The 24,189-nt window shown below is 40.1% G+C and overlaps 1 protein-coding gene across 2 annotated transcripts in view; it reads right to left on the bottom strand.

Annotated features, from left to right (window-relative positions):
• The window catches only part of DAPP1 (dual adaptor of phosphotyrosine and 3-phosphoinositides 1), a 55,315-nt gene that overhangs the window by 2,805 nt on the left and 28,321 nt on the right, over positions 1 to 24,189 (bottom strand). For both annotated transcript variants that reach the window (XM_070452169.1, XM_020884231.2), the window contains exons 4-8: positions 10,697 to 10,827; positions 5,914 to 5,961; positions 4,273 to 4,335; positions 3,478 to 3,563; positions 269 to 356 (exon numbers count right to left, since the gene is read on the bottom strand). In XM_070452169.1, coding sequence (XP_070308270.1) covers positions 269 to 356; positions 3,478 to 3,563; positions 4,273 to 4,335; positions 5,914 to 5,961; positions 10,697 to 10,827 — 416 coding nt within the window. The remainder of the gene's footprint in view (positions 1 to 268; positions 357 to 3,477; positions 3,564 to 4,272; positions 4,336 to 5,913; positions 5,962 to 10,696; positions 10,828 to 24,189) is intronic.

Genomic DNA, 24,189 nt, shown 5'->3' with positions numbered 1-24,189 from the left:
CTAACAGGAAGTCTGATAGATATCAGAGGTCTGATAGACACTAGGCTAGGCTCTGACGATGAGACCCCAGTGCAGCCTCATTCTTCTGCCTTTACTCCTTTCTTCAACCCTTCCATGTTCAAGAAGAATGAACAGACTCATCCACAAGCCTGCATGTTGACTTCCCATTGGTTTTCAGGGGTTCCCTGAATCTTCCAATAGAAATAAGTTTGAAATCATCAACATGTGATTTGTGAGTACTAGGCATTCAGAGACACGAATAACTCACCAACTTCCAGCGTAATATCTTGATCCATTCATCAGCTTCTACTCCTGTCTTTGCACAGAGGTAAAATGTCCTGAATGGAAATACTAAGCTGGTAAGACAAAAGAAAGAATGTAAGATATTCTAGACAGTTGAACATCTATTAGTTGAGCACTCATTAAAGTATTCCAAGTGGAAAAAGAATTGACATCTAACCTGGGTAAGAACTCAGGTGTTGGTATATATAGAGCTAGTCCTGCTGGCAAACTGCAGAAATGTTGAGGATGTTGTAGATTCACATTATTATTTTTACAGGCAGATTTGTATATTTTAATAAGTCCAAAGGGTGGGATGGGGTGGGGAAGAGGTCCAGGGCAAACCCATATCCTTTTATTGTTCATGATCTAGGCTGAATACACACATGTGTTTATTCCACTGATTTGTTAAATGACTCAGAACTTGTGCTACGATTCAAAGAACAAGCAACACAAATAAAAGAGTTTGCTGAAGGAATTCATTTGTGTTAGCTGGCTGCAACAAGGAAGACAGTGGCTTCTGTGGATGAAGGCAGTTTTAACTTCTCAGAGCAGGCAAAGGAGACAATAAATCGCTTCAACTATTCACTTTGCCTCCTTCTTGCCATGAGTTAATACTTGCTGAAGGGAAGACAAACTTGCCTACTGGCATGAAAGACTGCTCTAGGAATAGGACTAACTCCTCCTTTGACTGTGTCTTGGGTTACAGAGTCAAAATCATTTGACTTATGGACTTCCCTGGTGGTCCAGTGGCTAAAACTCCCAGCTCCCATGCAGGGGGGCCCAGGTTCAATCCCACATGCTATAACTAAGAGTTTGAACACTGCGGCTAAAAGATCCCACATGCCACAAATAGGACCTAATGCAGTCTAATTAATTAATTAACTTAAAAAATCATCTGATTTATATCTTGCCCATACTTCCTGTGCTAACAGTTGAGATACAAAACTCTAAAAAATGTTTTTTGTTCTTTTCGTGAAAAAAAAAAAGCCTTGAACTGAAACCATAGTGTTTCTACACCCTAAAACCAAAGTGACGTATCTTGTCTACACCAGTAAATAATATTGAATAGACAAGAGGTAAGTCTCTGTGTATGAAAGGTAAACCTTGATGTGAAGTCTGGTTGGGCAATTAGACAGAGGCGAAGTTGGGGAAGGGGTGTGATATTGTGCACAGACTGTACAAAACTGATTGCTGGAATTGTCATTGCTTGGTACTCCTTGTGAGAAACATGATTAATTGCCTGTTAATACAGATCATTTTTCCTTTCTTCTTGCTAACAGAACCCCAGGCAATAAATTACGATTAGTTGGAGCCAATTATAAGCATGTGTGCACGCTCAATCACTCAGTCGTGTCCGACTCTTTGTGACCCCCATGGACTGCAGCCTGCGGGGCTCCTCTGTCATGGGATTCTCCAGGCAGGAATACTGGAAAGCGTTGCTGTGCCCTCCTCCAGGGAATCATCCCCACCCAGGAATTGAACCCGTGTCTCCGGCATTGGCAGGCAGAGTCTTTACCACTTGAGCCACCTGGGAAGCCCAATCATGATCATACTAATACCCTTTTCTAGCTTCCCTTCCTGCTGCCGATGGCTATGGAACACAGTCTTGGCCAATGAGATAGGAGGGAAAATCTGATAGAAGAGTTTCTGAGGAAACGTCTGCTTTCCTGATAAAATGGGCAGACCTGGCTTATCCCAGCCCAACATCTTTCTTCATGGCTTACATGAAAATATGAGAACTACAGCTGGACTAGATCTCTTGGACCCTGAAGTAGTAAGCATGAGAAAAAGACCAAAAGAACTGTATAGACATTGGACATGACCTTGTCAATGTAGCTGCCTGCCTACCAATTGCTTGTTATAAGAGAAATATAAACCCCTGTTAGTGTGTACGGAAACTTTATGTGAATTTTAAAAAGATTTCCATCATTGGCTGATACTATCCAATCATTAATTAACAATAGTTGAGGTTAATTTTCATAGGTGGGACAATGATATTGTTCTATAGGTGATATTTTTATTCTTAGTAGATACAAATTTAAATATTCACAGGGAAAGTGCCATGATGTCTGCAACTTACTTTCAATTGGTTCAACAAAAGAAAGTGAATAGAGATAAAGCAAATATGCAAAATGTTAATGATTGATGCATCTAGGTGAAGGGTTTATGGGTATATAAGTCTTTCAACTTTTTTTATTCTTTTTTTTTCAAACTTTGTATTTTGTATTGGAGTATAGCTGATTAGCAACTTTATAATAGTTTCAGATGAAGAGCAAAGAGACTCAGTCATACATGTACATATATCCATTCTCCCCCAAACCCCTCTCCCATCCAGGCTGGCACATAACACTGAGCAGCGGTCCATGTAAGTCTTTCAAATTTTATATGTTTAGAAACTTTAAAATAATTGTTTGTGGGAAATAAAACACTTTTTTCTCAAGACACTTTACTCCTCCCAGTTAGAAAATTATCATGATACACTGACTGACTGTGTTAGAACAAAACACTTTTGTGCCATCTGCAAGAATTGTCATAATTGCACAAAGCACTCATTCTTGGAGCCAACGAAGTTATAGTTAAACTTAAATAAAACATCTCAAAGGAATGAAAGCTGCCTAACGTGTGACTAGCATCCTGTCATGGGCATCATACTTGTTGCAGTGTACAAAGTAAAGAATCAAACCCAGCAGAACTGCTTATTTGTTTATACCTCTTTAAATGAGTATAGAGCTTCCATGTGACTCAGTAGTAAAGAATGTGCCTGCCAATACAGGAGATGTGGGTTTGATCCCTGGGTTGGGACGATCTCCTGGAAAAGGGAATGGCAACCCCCTCCAGTATTCTTGCTTGGGAAATCCCATGGAGAGAGGAGTCTGCTGGGTACAATCCATGGGGTTACAAAAGAGTCAGATACGACTTGGTGATTTTCCCAACCCAGGGATCAAACCCCTGTCTCTTATGTTTCCTGCATGGCAGGGAGATTCTTTACCACTGTGCCACCTGGGAAGCCCAACTTAGAGACTAAACAACAACAAACGAGATTTTATGTCACATTTGGCTGAAAGGACTCCTAATATGCATATACCGCCTCAGATCAAAACATCTGTATACATTAGACATACAATTTTTTATTCTGCTAAAGTAAGTATCTGGCAAGAAAATAAAAAAAAATATTTCCTCTATAAAACCACTTACCAAAAGCAGTTCACCCTTTCCTGTGAATAATCAAATTGTACAGCTGAACATTCAGTCAAATCTAGGATCCGAATTGGTTCTGGTGACTTAAAACAAAAGGACAAACTAAGTCATCATAACACACACACACACACACACACACACACACACACACACACACACACACACACCTGTTCATCACTTATTCCCCAAACAAGTTTCCACTATGAGTGACTGTTAACTTTACTTCCACTACAGGAATTGATAATAGAAAAACTTCCTAAGGGAAGCCATATGCTTGTCTGGGGATTGGCTTTTCATGAAATTGGACATTAGGAAGATACTTTCATTGTCAATTCAAATTTGGTGGAGATGGATTTTTAACACATAGAGGGGAGTCATATTTTTCTCCCGTGTTTTTAGACATCCACTTTCTCAGAAATTTTGTGTAGGAAAAATGAGAAGAGATGAAATAATTTTAAATTTGCTTAGTGAGTTAGACCTGATAAATGGACATATTTTTAATAGAGGAGAATGCTGCTGCAGAGACAGTCCACCCAACATGGTAAGAGAACAATCCCACTGCTCTAAACATAGGGGGTGGCATGCCCCAGAGAGCTAGAGGTTAGCCAGACTGAGAACAGTGTCTGCTATACAGGTCTCATTTATGCCAGAAAGCTCTCTGCTCATATCAGGAATCAAGAACTCTGGTTAGTTATAGATGTTTCCTATAAATTTCAGGGATTTTAAAGGCAGATATTCCTTTCGTTTAGAGAGCTCATTTTTAAAGGGAAAATATATGATCATGTTTCTTACCATCTGGTCTTTGAAGTATTTCAGTTCATTCCTGTGCAAAGTAAACCACCGCGTTTTCCAGGTCTGAAAAAAAAAAAAAATGAAACATGTAGGCTTTGCATACACAACTAAAATATTTGGACTGGATAATTTCCTTTTGTTGTAAAAGTACCTAAAAGATTAGATACAATGAAATATTCTTGTGGTGTTATTTCTGAGAAGAAAAACTTTCAAAGTGAACCTTAAAATTTTAAAGTTTAAAAAATTAAAATGATTCCATGCCTTAAGCTCATAACAGAGGCAAAGATATCACTAACATTTGTAAGCAAGTAAAAAGAAATAACCTATCATAAATATTCAAGGTGATTTGCATTACAATAAAGCACTAAAATTTCCATCTTACTAAGACTTAATAATCTTAATAAAACTATGGTAAGAATAGATATAATTTTTGAGCACCTATTGAAAACTTCATACTATCCTTGGAGGTTTATATACATTATAGACAGTCCTCATTCAATGCCAAATATTATTGTTCTTGTTTTACAGACAAACTGAGGTTTAGGAACCTCAAACCACATGCTATTCTAAACCTTGCCTAGAAATTCCAGGGCATTGGTGGAAAAATGTTACCCACTGTCTTGTTACCAACTGTCTCCTTTTTTTTTTTTTGATCTCCTTCTTCTGTACTAACTAAATGCTCATCATCTTTGGTGGCAATGTTCCCAATTAAATGAAGTAACAATGGATTTAAAAATAATGCTATGAACATGAATACTTTCTCTTCCCAGGAATAATCCACTTGAGTCGGGACAAAATAACTAAATATTTAGGTTAAATTCAAGCAGGCCAGTGCCCTTGAGAGATTCAGTGCCCTGACACTTTAAATGAGAAAGAACAGACACTCCATGAAGGTCTTCTAAGCCCATGAATATGAAATTGAGTAACTTTAAAGGTACAGACACATAGACAGGAAACAGTTGGACACCTCCCAACTAGTAAAGTCCTAAATTTTGTTTTCTTCAGGATTTTATAAGATAGTTACATTGGTACCAGTGAGATGGTTGGATTTTTTCTTTTTTTTGTCTACTTTTAGGTAAACATTTCATAAAATTTTGACTTTATTTTACTAAAAACAAATCTTAAAAAGCAAAGGTATGTACTAGACATGGAACTCTGCTCAATGTTATATGACAGCCTGGATGGGAGGGGAGTTTGGGGGAGAATGGATACATGTATATGATTGGTTGAGTTCCTTCACTGTCCACCTGAGACTACCATAACATTGTTAATTGGCTATATCCCAATATAAAATTAAAGGTTTAAAAAATGATTAAGATGGTAAAAAATTACTGCATTAAAAAAAGATATGGGCTAGAGTTAATTTGCTACTTTAATCCTCAATTATTGCATCAAAAGGATTTTAAGTTTTGAGTATTAATGTTAGGTAGGCTATTTTCATACATGTCACTTTGCCAAAGAATAGTCAAGATATTTTATAGAATTTTGACTAACATTAGCCATCAAGATGAACTCTGTAAATGCTACAACTGGGTCAAAATGAGTAGGCAGTTCTGCTTTTTAAAAGTCGAAATGAGGACTGAGCCCCCAGGATGCGCTCTCTCTCTTTGTGGCTGATGCTGGAGGCCAGCGCTTCCTTACCTTGACCAGACCACCCTGTTTGGTGAGGTAGCCTTCTTTAGTGCCCAGCTGAAAAAGAAAGAAACACTCGAGTGAAGCCCAGAACTATCACAACTTGAATTTTTTCTATTTCTGTCCTATTTTAAAATGAAACAAGAATTTGCCCTTGATCTGTAAGTAATTGCCTTTCCTTCTTCATTGAGGCACTTGAAAATCCTTCCCAAGTGGTGGAGACTGTTTTCAGACCAGATTGTCCGGTGTGATTTTGCAGCAACAGACAACAGTGCACAGACTCTCCTCTAACGTGAGTTAGCACTTTGCAGTCAGTCAGGTTACGTAAGTTATGCCACTTATAAGAGCCTGCATTGGGCAGAGGGCGAATGTGCATCCCAGCTGCTCGGGCTGTTTTTGGGGTGTTATGTTCATAGACATGGCCACATACACTGCCATAAGGTCAATACATGGGCAACTTTGGATAAAGCAAAGAAGAGGGATTTCTGTACTTCCCAGAGTCTGCATTCTGCTAAACTGCTTTGTGAATTAGAAATCGCATTTTCTACAATTTATCATATAATTCTCCAACTCCACCCCTTTGTTTTTTCACAGACTGTCTCTTGAGACCTATATTCCATGGGATAGACTCTCAAGAGTGCATATCTATTTAGACTTGATTCATCCGGAAGGGATTTAAAGTGAGAATCAGTCATTTCTTTTATCTCACCCATTGATAATTCAACAGTAACAATATGACACATAGCTGGCACCTATGAAGTATAAGAAATGGTGGGGAAGAGTATGAATAGCAATTTGCATAAAACCAGGACCCTCAGGTGAAAAAATTTCAAAATTCATACATTCCTGAAGAAATTAGATTTGTGGTAGGCTATTTTGTTCTATAATGTCATAATACATCTTCTATTAGTAAGAAAAAAATGAATAAAAACCGGGAAATGATTTGGTTGATGTCAATGTTTTTTCATGGGAATTTCCACAGTATTTGTTCCTGAGATGAATTCTCCCTACCAAATAAAAAGAGGAACAGCAACCAGCAAAATAAATACTTAAAGCAGAAATAACATATGACTATGACCACTTCCTTTAAAATTCTTAGGGCATTGAAACAACAATGAGATTCCCAGGTATTCATTTAAATAATGTTTAATAACATTGGTGAATTTGATATTGAATAATCAATTTGATTCATTTTGACATTAAAAGAAATTGAACTGGCTGAATTGAGTTTGGATTTTATATTATGGAAACAGAAAAAAATTACAATTTTGGATTACTGAGTCTACAGAGACAAAATAAAATAAAGGTAAGTTATTTTGTAGAAGATACTGATAAGAATTGAAATCACACTAAGGAATCATGCTACTGACTCCATCTTACCTGCATCCAAACAATACATGATGAGTCTAGTATTTTTCTAAGGTTTTTATAGATAAGTGGAAGGCTGCAGAGAAAAGGGCTGAGAATACCAATTTTATTCATGGTCTCAGGAGGTAAGAATGGAAATATCTATACAGCAGCAGATTTATTTTTTAAATCTCCTCATCTAGAAGAAGAGAGTTAATAGCCCCAAATTGGAAACAACCCAGATATTTTAAAATTAAAGCATTAGCCTGCCTATCATCCTTTCTATCTGCCTGTCTTGTGTGTGCTCATGCCCGTCATGTCCAACTCTTGGCAGCCCTCCAGGCTCCTCTGTCCATGGAACTTTCCAGGCAAGAATACTGGCGTGGGTAGCCATTTCCTACTCTGGGGGATCTTCCCTGATTTAGGGAACGAACCAGCATCTCCTGTGTCTTCTGCATTGTCAGGCATGTTCTTTACCACTAGCACCACCTGGGAAGCCCTGCCTGCCTTAATTTTAGTCGAAAGCCATCAGGTGGGATAAACTGAGGAAGTGTTTCAGAATGAAGACTACTCAAGAGGCAGGACAGACAAAGGCAACTTGTGATTTTGGATTGCATCCTTTTGCTCTAAGGAGCCTTACTAAGAAAACTGATGACTGATGCCTAAATGAGATCTGTGGATGGGAGCGTGGTGCTGCATCAATGTTAATTTCCTAATTTGAATGTCTCTGGGTGGTCCTGCAGCAAATGCCCTATTAGAATCTGGGTTTTTCTTCTTCTGTTGATGATTGTCATGATCCTCCTACTACAGGATGAGTTCAGTGAGGGTAGAGTATTTGCCTAATTTATTGCCAACCCACCAGTGCTTAAAACAGTCCTTGGTGCATTGTAGGCACTTTTAAAAAAAAGTTTTCTAAACAAATGAATTAATTAAATTCACCTATCTCAGAAGCCCAATCCTATGTTGTGTATGAAATATATAAACAATCATTTCCCCAAATGCAGTTGCCAAAGGATGGTAAACAGTTTTACAGAAGCACCTACATTTCTGGGCAATAGGACACCTATTTTCATTTTCACTTCAAGCAAGAGGTTCTTTTTCCTGTAAATAGTCTATACTTATTTACACTGCCAGTGCCTGTGCAAGAAGGGCATCTCCACAAGAGACGGCAGAAGCCCAGAAGCCCTCAATCAAAGCTGTGAACACCTGTGTTCAGCCAGGGGAGGACAGGCCCTGATAAGAGGGTAACTGTTCCCCAGCTGGCTGGTCCATCCATTCTGTAGTGAGGAGTACTGTGACACAAGAATCCACTGGAAAACCTTTCTAGTTTTCTGTCCATATCAATGCACAAGAAATATCATGGACTCCTCATTATACAGTGTGAGTTAAGACATTTTCGACTTATCTACTCATCATTGTTTCATTGTTTTTAATTAGTTAATTTTGGCCTTGTCCCTGGGTTGCAGAATCTTAGTTTCTTGATCAGGGACTGAACCCAGCCTGGGCAGTGAAAATGGCTGAGTCCTAACTACTGAACCCCCAAGCTGCTGGACCCCCAGGGAATTCCACCTTTGTTTTTAAAATGCCTTTATGCAGAACCTTCTGCATATGTATTGCTGGATCCTTGGACAAGTGAATCCATCTGACGCCTGGAGTGGGCAAAGAAGGTAAGCAATAAAGCTTGCAGAATTTGATCCCAAGAAAGCTGTTTCCATCTAAGTACGCCTGTGTCTCATGCTTGCACCAACTCCACAAGTTCGGTCTTATCCACATTCTACTATTGAAAAAGGACACACGCAGTAGGGTCTGGTTTGATCGACCTTGAGTGGAGATCTTTAGGGGACGGTAACAGAGAAGAATATAAAGCAAAACTGAGAATACAAATGAAAATGATGGTGAAGTGATTGGTGGTGGGGTAGGATGGTAAAGTGGAAGGACAGGAAGAGTATAGTCGACCGGAAAACAAAGGCTTGGTTAGCTCTTGATGTGTTCTCTGGTCTCTTTTGACTTGAGATTATTTACTGTCTTGCGTTCCTGAGTTTCTCTAGTTCAGAGGTCTTCTACTTCCCCCTGTAACAAAGCTAAAACATCGTCCTCAGCCAATTTCCAGGATTTTTATTTTGAGTGGACGTAGCGTAGTAACAGTGTAATGTGTCGTGACCCTGATTAGCCTATAAAGCTACTGATTATGATTCCAGTCCCGGGAAAAGTCCCAGGCTCCTGGGAAGGGCGGACTCTGTGCAGGTAGCCAGCCTCCTGTCCGATGATTCCAGGACAAAGGCGAGCAGAGCATGCACTGAGGATGGGGGTGTTAGAGGAAGCTAGAAGGGGTCAGGAAGGCTTCCTGGAAGAGACTGATCCCAGATGCAAGGCTCCAAGGATGAGGGAACAGTAGAGATATTGGCAGGGTTTCAGATGCAGGGAGGAGAGGAGGAGCAATCAGAAACGCGGGGTCCTCCAGCGTGAATGTGGGAGAGGCATACGGTCAGGCCAGGGAGGGGAGCAGGATCCAGGCGGATGAAGACAGTGGGCATCCGCCGAAAGCTGTAAAGCTGTAAGTCACGGTAAATCTGCTTTTCAGGAGAGATGTCTCTGGTGGCAGGGTAGAAAAAGTATGGCCGCAGAGACAAAAAGGTCATGTATGTTTTTATTTAATCTGTAGTGAAATATCTTCAAGTATAATGATTGCTATCTAGAACTAGCGCTTGACATTTCACTTAGGTGTGATCCTCTTCATCATGAGGCCAGATACCTTATAGGAGAGCATGCAGCCAGTGAGAAAGAGGAAAAGAATCAGGGTGCCCTGGGCACAACGAAGGGAAGAAGGTGCTGGAGAGGAATCTTTGCAGGGTCACCCCTCACAGAACAAACGTCAGTGGACTCCAAGGAGAGCAATGAAAGCCCCCATTGCTGAGTAAACAGCGGCTCACACGCTGCAAAGGAGTCCAAATGTCTTCTGTCTGGACCCCTCATTCAGTGAAGGAAAAACATAAATAACAAGGCCAGGGAAAAAAATAATATCCTGAGAATTTATTCTCCACCTAGTAAAGGTGGAGAATCTTTTTCTTCCAGAGAAAGTTGAAATGTAAAATAACTTTTTTTTTTTTAATTTAATTAATTTGTAGAATAACCGTTTAGACAACTGTGTGACCATAAACATCTTTGGCACATTCTACCATGAACTTGTTTGGTGAAGTAAGGACAGGATTTAAGTGCCATTTCTGAAGTCTTTAAAATCCTATCACTATCATCGCATTGTAATTTTATTTTTTACAATTTACCCTGGATCAGATGAGCCATAGACTTAGAATTTTACATTCCTTTTACAGTTTTATATCCCAAGGTAGAATTTTATGTGAACAGATGTACTATAGAATGTGTGTAACTTATTGCATGTTCTTGCTTTTAGGCAGTGAGCCCGGTGGGCAGGTATGTGGCCACTTACAGAAGGGGCGGTGGGCACCAGGTCGTTTTCTGTTCTTCCCGTCTGCATTGCTGTGTGAACCCGGACGGATTCATAAATGGACGGTTCTTCCACTTTTTTGGGATAGGGGTGTTTCAGAACAATCAGAGTGCCTGAATGTAGACAAAAAAAAAAAAAAGTCAAATATAAGTCCCAGAAAGGAGTCCAAATGCTAACACCAGATCACTGTGCCTGGACCATAAAGTTTCTTGTTTTTCATGGATTCACTGACTCATTGTCTCAACATTTATCGAGTACAAACTACATTCCAGGCTCTTAAACTGGACACTGGAGATATAAAGTGTTGTGAGATAACTTCTGCCGTCCTAGTCTGGGACAGAATTAGCCATGAATACAGTCATTTAACTGAACAGGGTGATGAGACCACTGTCGGCAGTGTGAACCAAACATGCTGGCTGTGCATGTGGTAGCTCTGCTTTCTAGGAGAGATGTCTTTAGGGTGGCAGGGTATAAAAAGTACCGCAAAGACAAAAAGATCATGCATGAGAAGTGCAGTTCTATGCAATGCTTTAGAAATGTTTTCCTAGGGGAGGCGACACCATTAGCCTCCATTAGACCTTAGCAATAGCTGTTGGTTTTCCAAGTGGGTTTACAAAAGTTGTGCAAACAAAACCATATAATGTACCAGGTATAGGAGGATTTATTCCACTGTTCTACTTTGTACTATTTTCAGAAAAACTTGTAACAGATCCATGAACCTAAAAAATATGAGCTCATAGCATTTTCCCTGCTGTCTCCTACCACCCCATTGACAGCTGAAGGAAAAGAAGGCTCTGCTTTTCTTTGGTGGATATGAAGTGAATAGGCTGAGGCCACAGTGTAATTACCTTCACTTCCAAGTGAAGGAGGTGGTCCAGGCAGAAAAAGCCCACCCCACCCCCGGTCTGGGTGGGCCAGGTATTGGGGGCTGAGAGCTTTCAACTCAACACTGATATTTCCCCCTTCTGCATCCTTCCCTTCCCCTGATCAGTCAATCAGAAACTAGAAAGTGACTCCAAAAAGAGTAAGTTAAGGGTTTTCTCCCCTTTGCTCTGGCTTCTTGTTTTTGTTTTTTTTAATTTCACTTGGGTCTTTCATTTGGAAGGTCCAGGATTGTATCAGACACTGGGGGAGATGCAAAGATTTCAGTAGTTGATTCAACACATATTTCCTGAGCTCTCCTGAGTGCCAGGCATTTGCCTAGGTCCAGGGGATATAGCAGCAGACCAAGGAGATGTAGCATTCACTCTCATGGCTGCAGAGACAGAAACATTTTGGAAAAAAAGAAAAGTCAGGTGAGAGAATTGTTGTGAAAACCCTAACAAAGCAAGGTGAAGGAATGAAGAGTGAAAAGAGAAAGGGGTCTGGGTAGCGTGGTATTTATATCAGGTCAGGGAAATCTTCTTTGATGGGGTGACAGAAAGCTCATAGAAAGTATAGACTTTGAATTGGAGTGAAAAAGAGGCAATAAGGAAAGGAAAATACCTCCTCTGCAGTTTAAAAAAAGACCTGTAATAATAATGATAAACCCACAAACAAAGCAAAATCTTTCTGTGAGGTTTGAGTATAGACAATGAACTGACTGCAAAAACGAACAGTGCCTTCTGACACAGGGCCCAGTAACGCCCTGCTGGAAAGTGAAGAGGGGCACTGCGGAAAAGGGGCTCTCATCTTGGCCCCCAAACCGTGGCCTGCTCCTCGCTCTGCACCCAGCTCATCTCAGGAGCACTGGGATCACAGTGAAAATTGGCTTTTGCTGTTCTCAGAAGGCCCAGTCCTGCTCTTGCACACGGCCTGCACTCGCTTTTGTTGAAGCAATTCTTTCATGAGGACAGATCCAGTCATATTGGGACAAGGGGCCGCTTACAGGCTTACAGTCATAATGAAAACAGCAACACCTAAACCAAGAGCAGCCGTTGTGCAGGCCCAGGGGCCGCATGGATGCAGCTGCGACATGGCAGATGCTTGGTGAATTTGGGACCAGTTTCTCAGTGACCTACGCCAGAGAAGCACTTTCTGGCAGCCACCCTGGCTTTGTGGAAAGAGCCACCGTGGCCACTCAGCCCCTGTTACTTTGGACATTCTACTCCAAGCATCTCTTTCTTCCTCTGACAAGTGGGAATGATTACCCTTTCTTCATGAAGCTGTTTTAAGCACCAAATAAAGAAGGGCTTGTGAAAGGATTATAAAAATGTTAGATGTTTTTACGTTCTTATATTTTTAAATTCTTAAGTGAAATGCTAGTGAGTGCCATCTTTGCAAACATGGATTTTAAAATTAGGTAAAAAAGACCTAAATGTAACTATGTGCTAAGAATAACAATGGCAGTAGTCTGGATAGTCACTGACTATCGCACTCAGACAGACAAGTGCCTCTTAACACTTCCGTCTGACAGTAGAGAAGACCGGAGCTCAGGGCTCAATGCAGCTCACAAATTAGAAAAAAAAAAATGTGAAATCTTGCGCTTCATCTTGAAGTGAAGTGAAGTGTTAGTCACTCAGTTGTATCTGACTTTTGGCAACCCCAGGGACTGTAGACTGCCAAGCTCCTCTGTCCATGGGATTTTCCAGGCAAGAATACTGGAGTGGGTTGCCATTCAAATTCAAAGTTGATGCTAAATTATCATCCTATTCATATGCTTAATGTGAAATAATATTTTAAATGATGCCCTAGAAAGATGCCCCTGGTCAATCCTCTGTCCTTTTGCATAGAACCAAGCATCACCCAGGTATATACTTGCCTATACTAGTCTCCTATAATGTTGAAGCTGAAACTCCAATACTTTGGCCACCTGATGCGAAGAGCTGACTCATTTGAAAAGACCCTGATGCTGGGAAAGATTGAGGGCAGGAGAAGGGGATGACAAAGGATGAGATGGTTGGATGGCATCACTGACACAATGGACATGGGTTTGGGTGGACTCCAGGAGTTGGTGATGGACAGGGAGGCCTGATGTGCTGCAGTTCATGGGGTCACAAAGAGTCAGACACGACTGAGCGACTGAACTGAACTGAAGTGACTGCTGCTGTAACAAATCATCACAAACATAGAGACGTAACTTGATTTGATTATCCTACAGTTCTGGAGGTCAGAAGTCTGAAGTGGCTCTCATGAATCTAAAGGGAAGGTATTGGCAGAACTGCTTTCCTTTCGGAGGCTCTCAGAGACCACCCATTCCCTTGCCTTTTCTGGCTTCTGTAGGCTGCCCGCATTCCCTGATCGGCAGCTCCGTTCCTCCGTCTTTAAAGCCAGCAGCAGTGGGTCAGGTCCCTCTCATGCTGCTGTCTCTCTCGGTCTCCTTCCCCTGCTTCCATCTTATACGGACCATCGTGATCATAGTGGATGCTCCTGGGCAATCCAGGATAAGCTCTGCATCTCCAAGTCAGATAAGCAGTAGCCTTAATTCTATCAGCAAACTTAATTCCTTTTTGCCAGTAACACAGCACTTACACTTCCAGGGAGGGATATGGACACCTTTGAAGTGGGGAGGGGTCATTATTCCGTTTACTACAGTATCAGTTTCTGGGTGGTAAGCTTAGCCACAGGGGCCCGTTGTGCTGCAGTATAAAGATCTCTGGGCCAGGGTTGCTGCCTGAGCCTGCAGCACTATAATCACTTGGGACCATAAAGCCGTTGCCTTTTCAACACATTTCCAAGCCCTGTGAGTCCTTTCAGAGCAGGTATGGTGTCAAATTTATCTTTGTATTCCTACCTCCTGATAGAGTTTCAGACATAGGGAAAGCTTAATGAGTGAATGAATGAATGAACAAACGCCACAGTAATCCAGGTGTAAGGCAGGGAAGAACATGAATGAACCAGGCTTCCAGGTCCACAGTTTCCTTGGCCAAGGCAAGGACAGGACAGGATAACAAACCCAAGTTCAGCTCTCCAGATCTCCACTGTGCTGTGCTTAGCTGCTCAGTCATGTCTTACTCTTTGTGACCCCAGGGACTGTAGTCCGCCAGGCTCCTCTGTCCATGGGGATTCTCCAGGCAAGAATACTGGAGTGGGGTGCCATGCCCTCCTCCAGGGGATCTTCCCAACCCAGGGACTGAACCCAGGTCTCCAGCATTACAGGCAGATTCTTTTACCAACTGAGCCACCGGGGAAGCCCAGGAACACTGGAGTGGGTGGATTATCCCTTCTCCAGGGGATCTTTCCAACCCAGGAATCAAACTGGTGTCTCCTGCATTGCAGGCGATTCTTTATCAGCTGAGCTACCAGGGAAGCCCCATATCTCCACTGGGAGCACTCCAATTCTATTTTGAAAACTTCCTCTGAAGTTTAATCAATGAATAGCTAAACTAAGGTAAATGATACTGAGTCAACCAGGAAAGTAGAACTGACATATTAATTTTAACTACTAAGACCATGAATGAGGCTAATGTGAATGGTGTCATGAAGAAAATAGCAAGCTACTTATAAAATGCTAACTTCCACTGATAAAAATCTGGTCTCCTGAGAGACGTGTCTCCTGAGCCAACCATTCTGCCCAAGAAAGGGCCAATATATGGACTTCTTGGCATGGCTGCTAGGCTTACAATGATTTCCTCTTTTCTAAACACCATCCCATCCCCTTACACAGAGGTAGACCCCAGAGATCCTAGCCCTCCCCCACAAACACCTAAGCTGGACTCACTCATTGGACTGACCCAGGGATCTGCTTAGTCACTTCTCTGGAGAGACGGTTCACTAACTTCAGTTTCTGAGTTCACGAAGGAGACAGTTGTTTCCTGCCTTTGACATGAAAGCTGGTTTCAGAAACAACTCCATGAAGGCACAGTTTTGAGTTGATCAGAGCATGAGAAAAGCAGGTATTTCAATGTGCTGCAAGCTTCAGAGTAGCCTCATGATCACCTGGCTGATTCCTTGTTGTCTCTTTCTGTTTCTCTTGCCCTTAAATTCTGAATGGGAATACGAATATCTTTCCAAAAAATTCCCACTTTTCTCCCCACATCTTGTTTTTGAAAAGTTCAGCTAGCTAGGGTTAGTTTCTGTCATTGGCAATTGAAAGAAACTTATCTAATGTAGACACCACAGACTTATTATTAAGTTAGAAGGTTCAAGGTTTATGACAGTATGCTGACTCCATAAGAAAGAACTCTGGGTTAGTGATATTCACACCAAACAAAACTCCAGGACTTGGCTAGAAGATTCTGACAAAAGGCAACAAACAGGAGGGGGGCTGGTAGAGAGAGAAGAAAGATCTGCAACTACACGTTGGAACCCTAGCTGTGTTTCACTTCAGTTTCTGAACTATATGAAGGAGATTGTTGTTTCCTGCCTTTGACATGAAACCTGGTATCAGAAAGTCTTGGTGGGGGAATATTTTTGAACTGTAACTTACAGACACCTACTCAGCATATAGTACTATGAGATTGTATTGAAAGACTCCTTATCTTATATTCCAGCAGGAATTCAGAAAATAAGTAAGGACAGTCTCAAGCCTCAGGCACTGGTTTGATATCTAAACTAGACAGGGCACACATAGCTCCTAAAAAGGAAACTTTGTTTAGAATATTTCTTTTTTGCACTGAAGTGAGTGCTGCCACCAGGTTCCCCACCTAGGCTGTAAGATGGCTGGAGGGCAAGGATGATGCCCATTTCATCACTATATTATCAGTGGCCAGCAGATTATTAGTTATGAATTAAATGAAAATAAGATCATACCCATCTATGTTTTATTATTGCCCTCAGGTTCAGAAAAACAAGCTTTCCTACTGCATATGCATGGTAGATTCCTCCATTTCCTCCTGCTAATACAGGGTTACTTTCTAGGGGAGTTACAAGAATATTGAAGATCTTTCTGCTTTCTTCTTTGCTCTGCAAATGGACTTGAACTCATCATAAAATGGTGCTAGTAAAATCACATTTGTTTACACATGAAGGAGTTTTAATATTTGATTTCTAGTCTTATAGGGAGAAATACACTGAGTTAAGAAAAGCAGACCTGACAGTCAGGGCAAGAGAAGATTCTGTTATAATATCCAAGTCAAATCAGGTCACTTTTTTGGGAGTACTTGGCTCTACCTTTCATATGAGTGCAATATGGAACTGACTTAAAATTTGAAGAAGACATCACAAAGATTTAATGAAAACATTAATCCAATTGTCCCTAAACCAACTCTTCATGATATGTCAAAAATATATAGCTCTAGCATATAATTATTGGAATGAATTACCATAAAAAGGGCTTCTTAAAGTAACATCAATAATGATTAGTTCTGCCATGCTAAGAATTATTATAAATATCACTATCTTACATACCTAATCTCATTCAGTCTTCATAGCAAGTCATTAAGGTATCAACTAGTACCATCAGCTCAATTTTATAAGATGATACTGAAGCTCAGAGAGGTTACGTAATTTGCTTGAAGACACACAACTGGTACATAGCAAAGGCTGGAGTTAGACCTGAGGTTCATATGTTTACACATCATACCATCTGTTTTTCTTAGCCTTGGTGATAATCACCACCATGGAAACGCTCTATGGCATGTGAAATGTGCTTTGGCTATTGTGGGCAAGAGAATCACGTGTATCAATCAAAATTTGATGAAATGGATTCTTGAAGAAGCAGCTTAAGGAAACAAAATGAGAGTTTTTACTTCAACATTTCTCACCAGACTTCAGTTTCTTCATTTGTAAAGGAGTAATTAAATGGTCTCTGAGCTCCCTTCCAATTCCAACATTGCGTAAATCTAGTACACTGCATAAGCCCAACTGAAGGTGAAGAAATATTAGGATGCGTAGTAACCAAATGTTTATCCTGTCTCAATAAATGTGCAACATTCATCTGATACACTTCAGTCCTGATGTCATTTTATTTTTGCCTCTCATGTTTCTTTTCCTCCCTCTTCTCTTCAAACTTTAAATTTTATTTTACTTTATTGTAGTTACATAGGCTGTTTTATATCCTTTCTGGAGAGGTATGCATGAGATGGGGCTAAGTATTTGAGGGATCTGTTCTAGTCAACTTTTTAAAAAAATTATTTGATTATTTTATTTTTGGCTGCACTGGGTCTTTATTGCTGATTCTCCAGTTGCTAGGGCGAGCTTCTCCTTGCAGTGGCATCTCTTGTTGCGGAGCATGCGCTCTAAGGTGTGTGGGCTCGGTAGTTGTGGCATGCGGACTTAGTTTCCCCAAGGCATGTGAGATTTTAGTTCCCTGGCCAGGGATCGAATCCATGTCCCATGCTTTGCAAAGTGTATTCTTGACCAGTGGACCACCAGGGAAGCCCTAGTCAACTTTTTTTGTGTTTTATGATTTTCTAGAATAATTTCTCCAGTAAAAATTCATGTTAGTAAATTAAGAATAACAGTAAACACAAAGTTCAAATTGAGTCACATTCTTTAGAACAAGGGTTTTATATCATATCAAAAATATTATAGGCTTTAAGGAGACTGAGGACTAAACCATGTGCTATAGGCCTGCCGTATCCTACAAGCATTTTTTGCATCAATTGGCATGGACTGTCTCCATCCTAATCCATTCAAAGCCATGTTGTGCTGTGACAATATTGCCTGTAGTGTCGCTGGAACACCAGTGTTAGGACACAAAGTGAATGGAAAGCACCAGACTTTAAAACCAGGTTAGCCTGGGTTCCAGTCTCAGCACTAATGTCCTCTATGTTTGAAACTTGGGCAAATAAATGAAAATCTCTGAGTTTTTAATTTCCTAACGTGAAAATAGGACCACTTTACCCATGATTGTGGGTGGTCCAGAAGATTAAATAACTTGGTATGTGTGAAAATATCTAATAGCATGCCTGAACTTAGTAAAACTCCGCAAAGATTTGTTTCATTCTCTTCCTTGCCTGCTTTTTACTTTTCCAAACATGCCTCATCTATGAATGAAGATTTTTATTTCTGGCAAACATAAACTGAAGAAGTGACTCATGGGCTTCCCTGGTGGCTCTGTGGTAAAGAATTCACATGTCAATGCAAGAGATACCAGTTTTATCCATGATCCAAGAAGATCCTACATCCCTGGAGCAGCTAAGTCTGTGCACACGACTATTGAGCTTGTGCACGAGAGCTCGGAGTAAGCAACTGCTGAGCCCATGTGCTGCAGCTATGAAAGCCCATATGCCCTGGAGCCTGTTCTCTGCAACAGGAGAAACCACTGCAGTGAGAAGCCTGTGCCCTGCAGCTAGAGAGGAGCCCAAGCAGCAATGCAGACCCAGCACAGCCAAAGATAAATACATAAATAAAAGTATTTTTTTAAAAAAGTGACTCCCGGTTGTGATTTGAAAACATTCCAAGCTATCACCAATTATTTTCAGAAGTGTCACATAATTCTCAAATTAAAATTAATTTTAACTTAATTATTTTAAAATATCACCTAGATGAAATGGCTAGAGTCACAAAATAAAATAATAATAACTGTAGCAGTTATCAAAAGGTTGGGAATCCCCACATCAGAACAAAAAGAGAAGTGGAAATTTGACATTTAACAAAGAACCAGATAGGATCTTCAAAACTGAGAACCAATCACTATAAAGGGTAAGCATAAACACAGCACTTATTATTTTTTTTCATGCTAGTTAGGTGATTAAGGTCACAACACAGTAATTTCTATAATAAATTGTACGTGACAATTTCATGTACAAAAGTATTGCAATACAGATAAAAGGTCATGGAAAAGGAAATTTTTATTTTAATACTATCTGGACACGTAAGCATAAAGATAAATGCTGGGTACATTTTCCAAGACAAATCTTAGTCAAATATAAACTGCTGCTGCTGCTAAGTCGCTTCAGTCGTGTCCGACTCTGTGCAACCCCATAGACTGCAGCCTACCAGGCTCCTCTGTCCACGGGATTTTCCAGGCAAGAGTACTGGAGTGGGGTGCCATCACCTTCTCCGGAATCAAATACAAGAGGATTCATTAAAAATTAATAATGAACCAAACATGTCCATACTAAAAAAAAAACCCTCATATTTTCAAATCTATTTGAGTTTAATTTAGAAGCCATGTACAAATGTGAGTAGAAGATTCACATAATATCTTACTATTATAGGGCTTCCCTGGTGGCTCAGATGGTAAGGAGTCTACCTGCAGCACGGGAGACCCAGGTTCAATCCCTGGATTGGGAAGATCCCCTGGAGAAGGAAATGGCAACCCACTCCAGAATTCTTGCCTGGAAAATCCCATGGACGGAGGAGCCTGGTGGGCTACAGGCCATAGGGTTGCAAAGAATCGGACATGACTGAGCCACTTCACTTTACTATTACAAATGAAAGGTAGAGTCTGAATTTAATAACTACTGAGCATACATACAACACAAATCATTTTCAAATTATGCTTTGTACATATTTTGGAAGTAAAAATTGCCAGCAACTTGCTAGTTGTTACGTTGCCCCAAAAGCTGCAGTGTGGACGTTGGTATTGGTATACTCTCTACGGAATGCTATGGGTCATGATTAGCATTTATTCTTTTAGGCAATGGGACATAACAGGGAAAGAAAACGACAAGAATCCTTCTTCTCATAGAGTTTATATATGAGTGTGAAGATGTTTAAAAAATAAGTGGGTTAAAAAAAAAATAGTGGGTAGGAGCTTCCCTTGCAGTCCAGTGATTAACACTTCACCTTTCAATGCAGGGGGTGAGGGTTCAATCCTTGGTTGGGAAGCTAAGATCCCACATGCCTCGTGGCCAAAACATAAAACAGAAATGATACTGTAGCAAATGCAATAAAGACTTAAAAAATGGTCCACATCAAACAATTAAAATATCTTCTAAAAATATGTTTAAAAAGGTAAAAGGGCTATTGAATACAGTAAAAGCAAATGGGTACATTGTATATCTCTATGATATACTTGGGAGATGATTGGGTTTTGGGAAGGAGAAGTATCTTAAAAGTGAAATAAGAAGAAATTACAGTGAACAGAAACTTTAATGGTGATTAGAGAGATTACAACAAGGGAAAAGGAGAATTAAGAATAATAGGAAAAGAAAAGAATAATAGAATCCTGAAGTTATGAGGAGGGTTAGATCTTGTTCACAAGAACTGTCATTCTTTATTAAGGAAACAGAAATCCTGGGAGTTTAAATAAAATAAAATAAGAATAAAATAGGGGAAATAATCTTAAAAGACTATATATCCCTATAGGTTAACACTTTTACCTACCTTGAATGCAAATATTTTCTGATGACCCAGAACCAAGCATTCTGGTTTCACTCTACTGAAGACATTATATAGACAGAAAGCTGTAAAGCAAAAGCTTACAGTTGCTGGTTATTTGATTATCTTTCCCATTGCCCTCAAAGATAAAGTCTCTCTTAAATAAACTCACTCCCAGGCCCTACCGAGTGAGGCTGGCCTGAGTGGGCTCTGGACTGAGAGGCCTGAAATACCCAGCTCTAGTCCTTCCCATTCCAGAGATCTGGATGTCAGGACCCTGACAGGGTCTCATTCATGAGGCAGGAAAATGCTTCCCCAGGTGATCCTTAACCAAGCAAAAATTTTAATTAAAATTTGCACTTCATCTGATAGTGAGCAAGGAATCATTAGCTAGAGGTCTCCTGATCACTGGAAGCCAATTCTTTCTTATTAATCTTGAAATTTAAAAAAAATCTTAAAATTTTTTATTGAAGTATAGTTGATTTACAATTTGTATTAGTTTTTGCTGCACAGCAAAGAGATTCAGCCATATATATTCAGCCATATATATTCTTGTTTATATTCTTTTCCATTATGGTTCTATATTCTTTTTATATTCTTTTCCATTATGGTTCATCACAAGACATTATGGTTCATCACAGCACAGTTCCCTGTGCTTTAGAGTAGAACCTTTTTACCCATCCATTCCATATATGATAGCTTTCATCTGCTAACCCCAAATTCCCAATTTACCCTTCTTCCACTGCCCTCTGCCTGTGGCAACCACAAGTCTGTTCCCTATGTGAGTCAGTTTCTGTTTCATAGATAGGTTCATTTGTGCCATATTTTAGACTCCATGCGTAAGTGATATCACATGGTATTTGTCTTTCTTTTTTTGACTTATTTAACTTAGTATAATGATCTCTAGTTACATCTTTGTCGCTGCAAATGGCTTCATTTCATTTTTTGTGGCTTAGTAGTATGCCATTGTGTGTGTGTGTGTGTGTGTGTGAGATATATACATGTATATCACATCTTTATCCATTCATCTGTCAATGGACATTTAGGCTGTTTCCACGTTTTGGTTATTGTGAATAGTGCTGCTATGAATATGGGGTACATGTATCCTCTTGAATTACAATTTTGCAGGAGCCAACTCTTAAATGAACAACAAGAGTTTGGTTTTTAGGAGATGGAATCCCAGTTTCCGTTCACTGTTGTTCATAGGCCTCTGTGACTTCCAAGGACCATCTGGGTTTAACAGCCATCACAGCTTTAGCACATCGGGCATGTTATCTTGTTTCCTGAGGCCTATTACTCCCAGAGGACAAAACAGGAACACTCCTAAGTTATAGGTTTTGCCTCTTGTTCCCGGATTTGGTGCTTTGCCTTCAGCTGGCAGGGACAGATAAAAGGAATTTTTATAGTTACTGGACTATAACTCAAGGGTTGGAAGCCAGACTGTCAAGTGCATTTCTATCACCACCTGGAGTCTATAGCAGAGGTTTAAATAGCAGCAAATTCCCAACTTGGTAATAAATAGAAGAGAGCAGAGACAATGGAGAGGATGAAAATCTCAGTTTCCCATTTTATTGCAATAAATAAAATAAATGTTATACTAATGATAAGAGATATAGCAAGCTTTAGATTTGGAGAAATCTACTATAGGAGTCTGGGTTACAAACTTTTATAATCCCTATTGTATTAGCTACAGACATTTATTCAGATGACTGTATTTGCTGGAAAAACTTAACATTGTCCCAAGTTTGTCCCAACATTGTCCCAGGCACCTAGTGACTGGATCAGTACCAGAAAGGTTCAGCCAGAAAGTACTGCAATATATCCATTTCAATAAGACACACATATATGCATACAATGAAATACTACTTAGCCATAAAAAATGAAATCTTGTCATTTGCAGCAATATGGCTGGAGGGCATAATGCTAAGTGAAGTAAGTCAGACTGAGAAAGATAAATATTGTATATTACTTATCTGTGGAATCTATAAAATAGAACAAACTGGTGAATCTGCCTGCAATGCAGGAGACCCAGGTTTGATTCCTGGGTTGGGAAGATCCCCTGGAGAAGGAAATGGCAATCCACTCCAGTATTCTTGCCTGGAAAATACTATAGACAGAGGAGCCAGGTGGGCTACAGTCCATGGGGTCGCAAGAGTTGGACACGACTCAGAGACTAAACCGCCACCACAGTGGATAAAATAAAAAAGAAGCAGGCTCACAGTTATTGAGAACAAACTAGTGGTTATCAGTGGAGAGAGGGAAAGGGGAGGGGCAGCAGAGGGGTAGGTGATTAAGAGGTATAAATTATATGTATAAAAATAAGCTTCATGGATAATTGTATAGAACAGGGGATATAACCAATATTTTATAATACTATAAATGGAGTAAAACTTTAAAATTATGAATCACTATATGCACACATAAAGTATTATCCATCAACTACACTTCAGTTTTAAAAAACCTTTAAAAAAATGATTTTTGAAATCTGCTGGTATGCAGAATATGTACCTTTTCCTAACTTGGAGAAAATCCAGACAGGAGCATGGAGAATGACCAAAGAGATTGAAAATAGAATCTAGAGGGATAGTTTAAAAGAAGGAAGTCAGCTTTGCTTGGAGAGAGAAAAGAAGGCTGAAAGTAAGAATGATACTGGCTTTGAAGGACACAAAGAGCTGCAGCTCATAGTCATCATTCATTCAGTCACTCATTCACTCATTCACTCACAGTCCCAGCACCTGGGAGACAAAGAGAAGGACAAAAATCAAAGTAGGTGAAACAGAGTCCTTAGCTTCAACATCTACTGTCCATTGCCAGTGCCCAAGAATTGACAAAAATAAGTGTAGGCTGGGACACAAGTAGGAAATAAGCCTGAAGGGAAGAGATTTAAGAAATTTTAAAACTTTCCAGGAGATGGCAAGAGTGAACACCAACATCTTAGAAATCAGTGAACTAAAATGGACAGGAATGGGCAAATTTAATTCAGATGACCATTATATCTACTACTGTGGGCAAGAATCCCTTAGAAGAAATGGAGTAGCCCTCACAGTCAACAAGAGTCCAAAATGCAGTACTTGGGTACAATCTCAAAACTGACAGAATGATCTCAGTTTGTTTCCAATGCAAACCATTCAACATCACTGCAATCCAAGTCTGTGTTCCAATCACTAGTGCCAAAGAAATTGAAGTTAAACGGTTTTATGAAGACCTCCAAGGCCTTCTAGAACTAATATAAGAAGAGAGAGAGACAAAAAAAAAAAGATGTCCTTTTCAACATAGGGGATTGGAATGCAAAAGTAGGAAGTCAAGAGATACCTGCAGTTACAGGCAAGGTTGGCCTTGGAGTACAA

This window comes from Odocoileus virginianus, chromosome 21, assembly GCF_023699985.2.
Source record: "Odocoileus virginianus isolate 20LAN1187 ecotype Illinois chromosome 21, Ovbor_1.2, whole genome shotgun sequence".
Taxonomy (NCBI): domain Eukaryota; kingdom Metazoa; phylum Chordata; class Mammalia; order Artiodactyla; family Cervidae; genus Odocoileus; species Odocoileus virginianus.
This window is presented reverse-complemented; position numbering and strand designations above follow the sequence as displayed.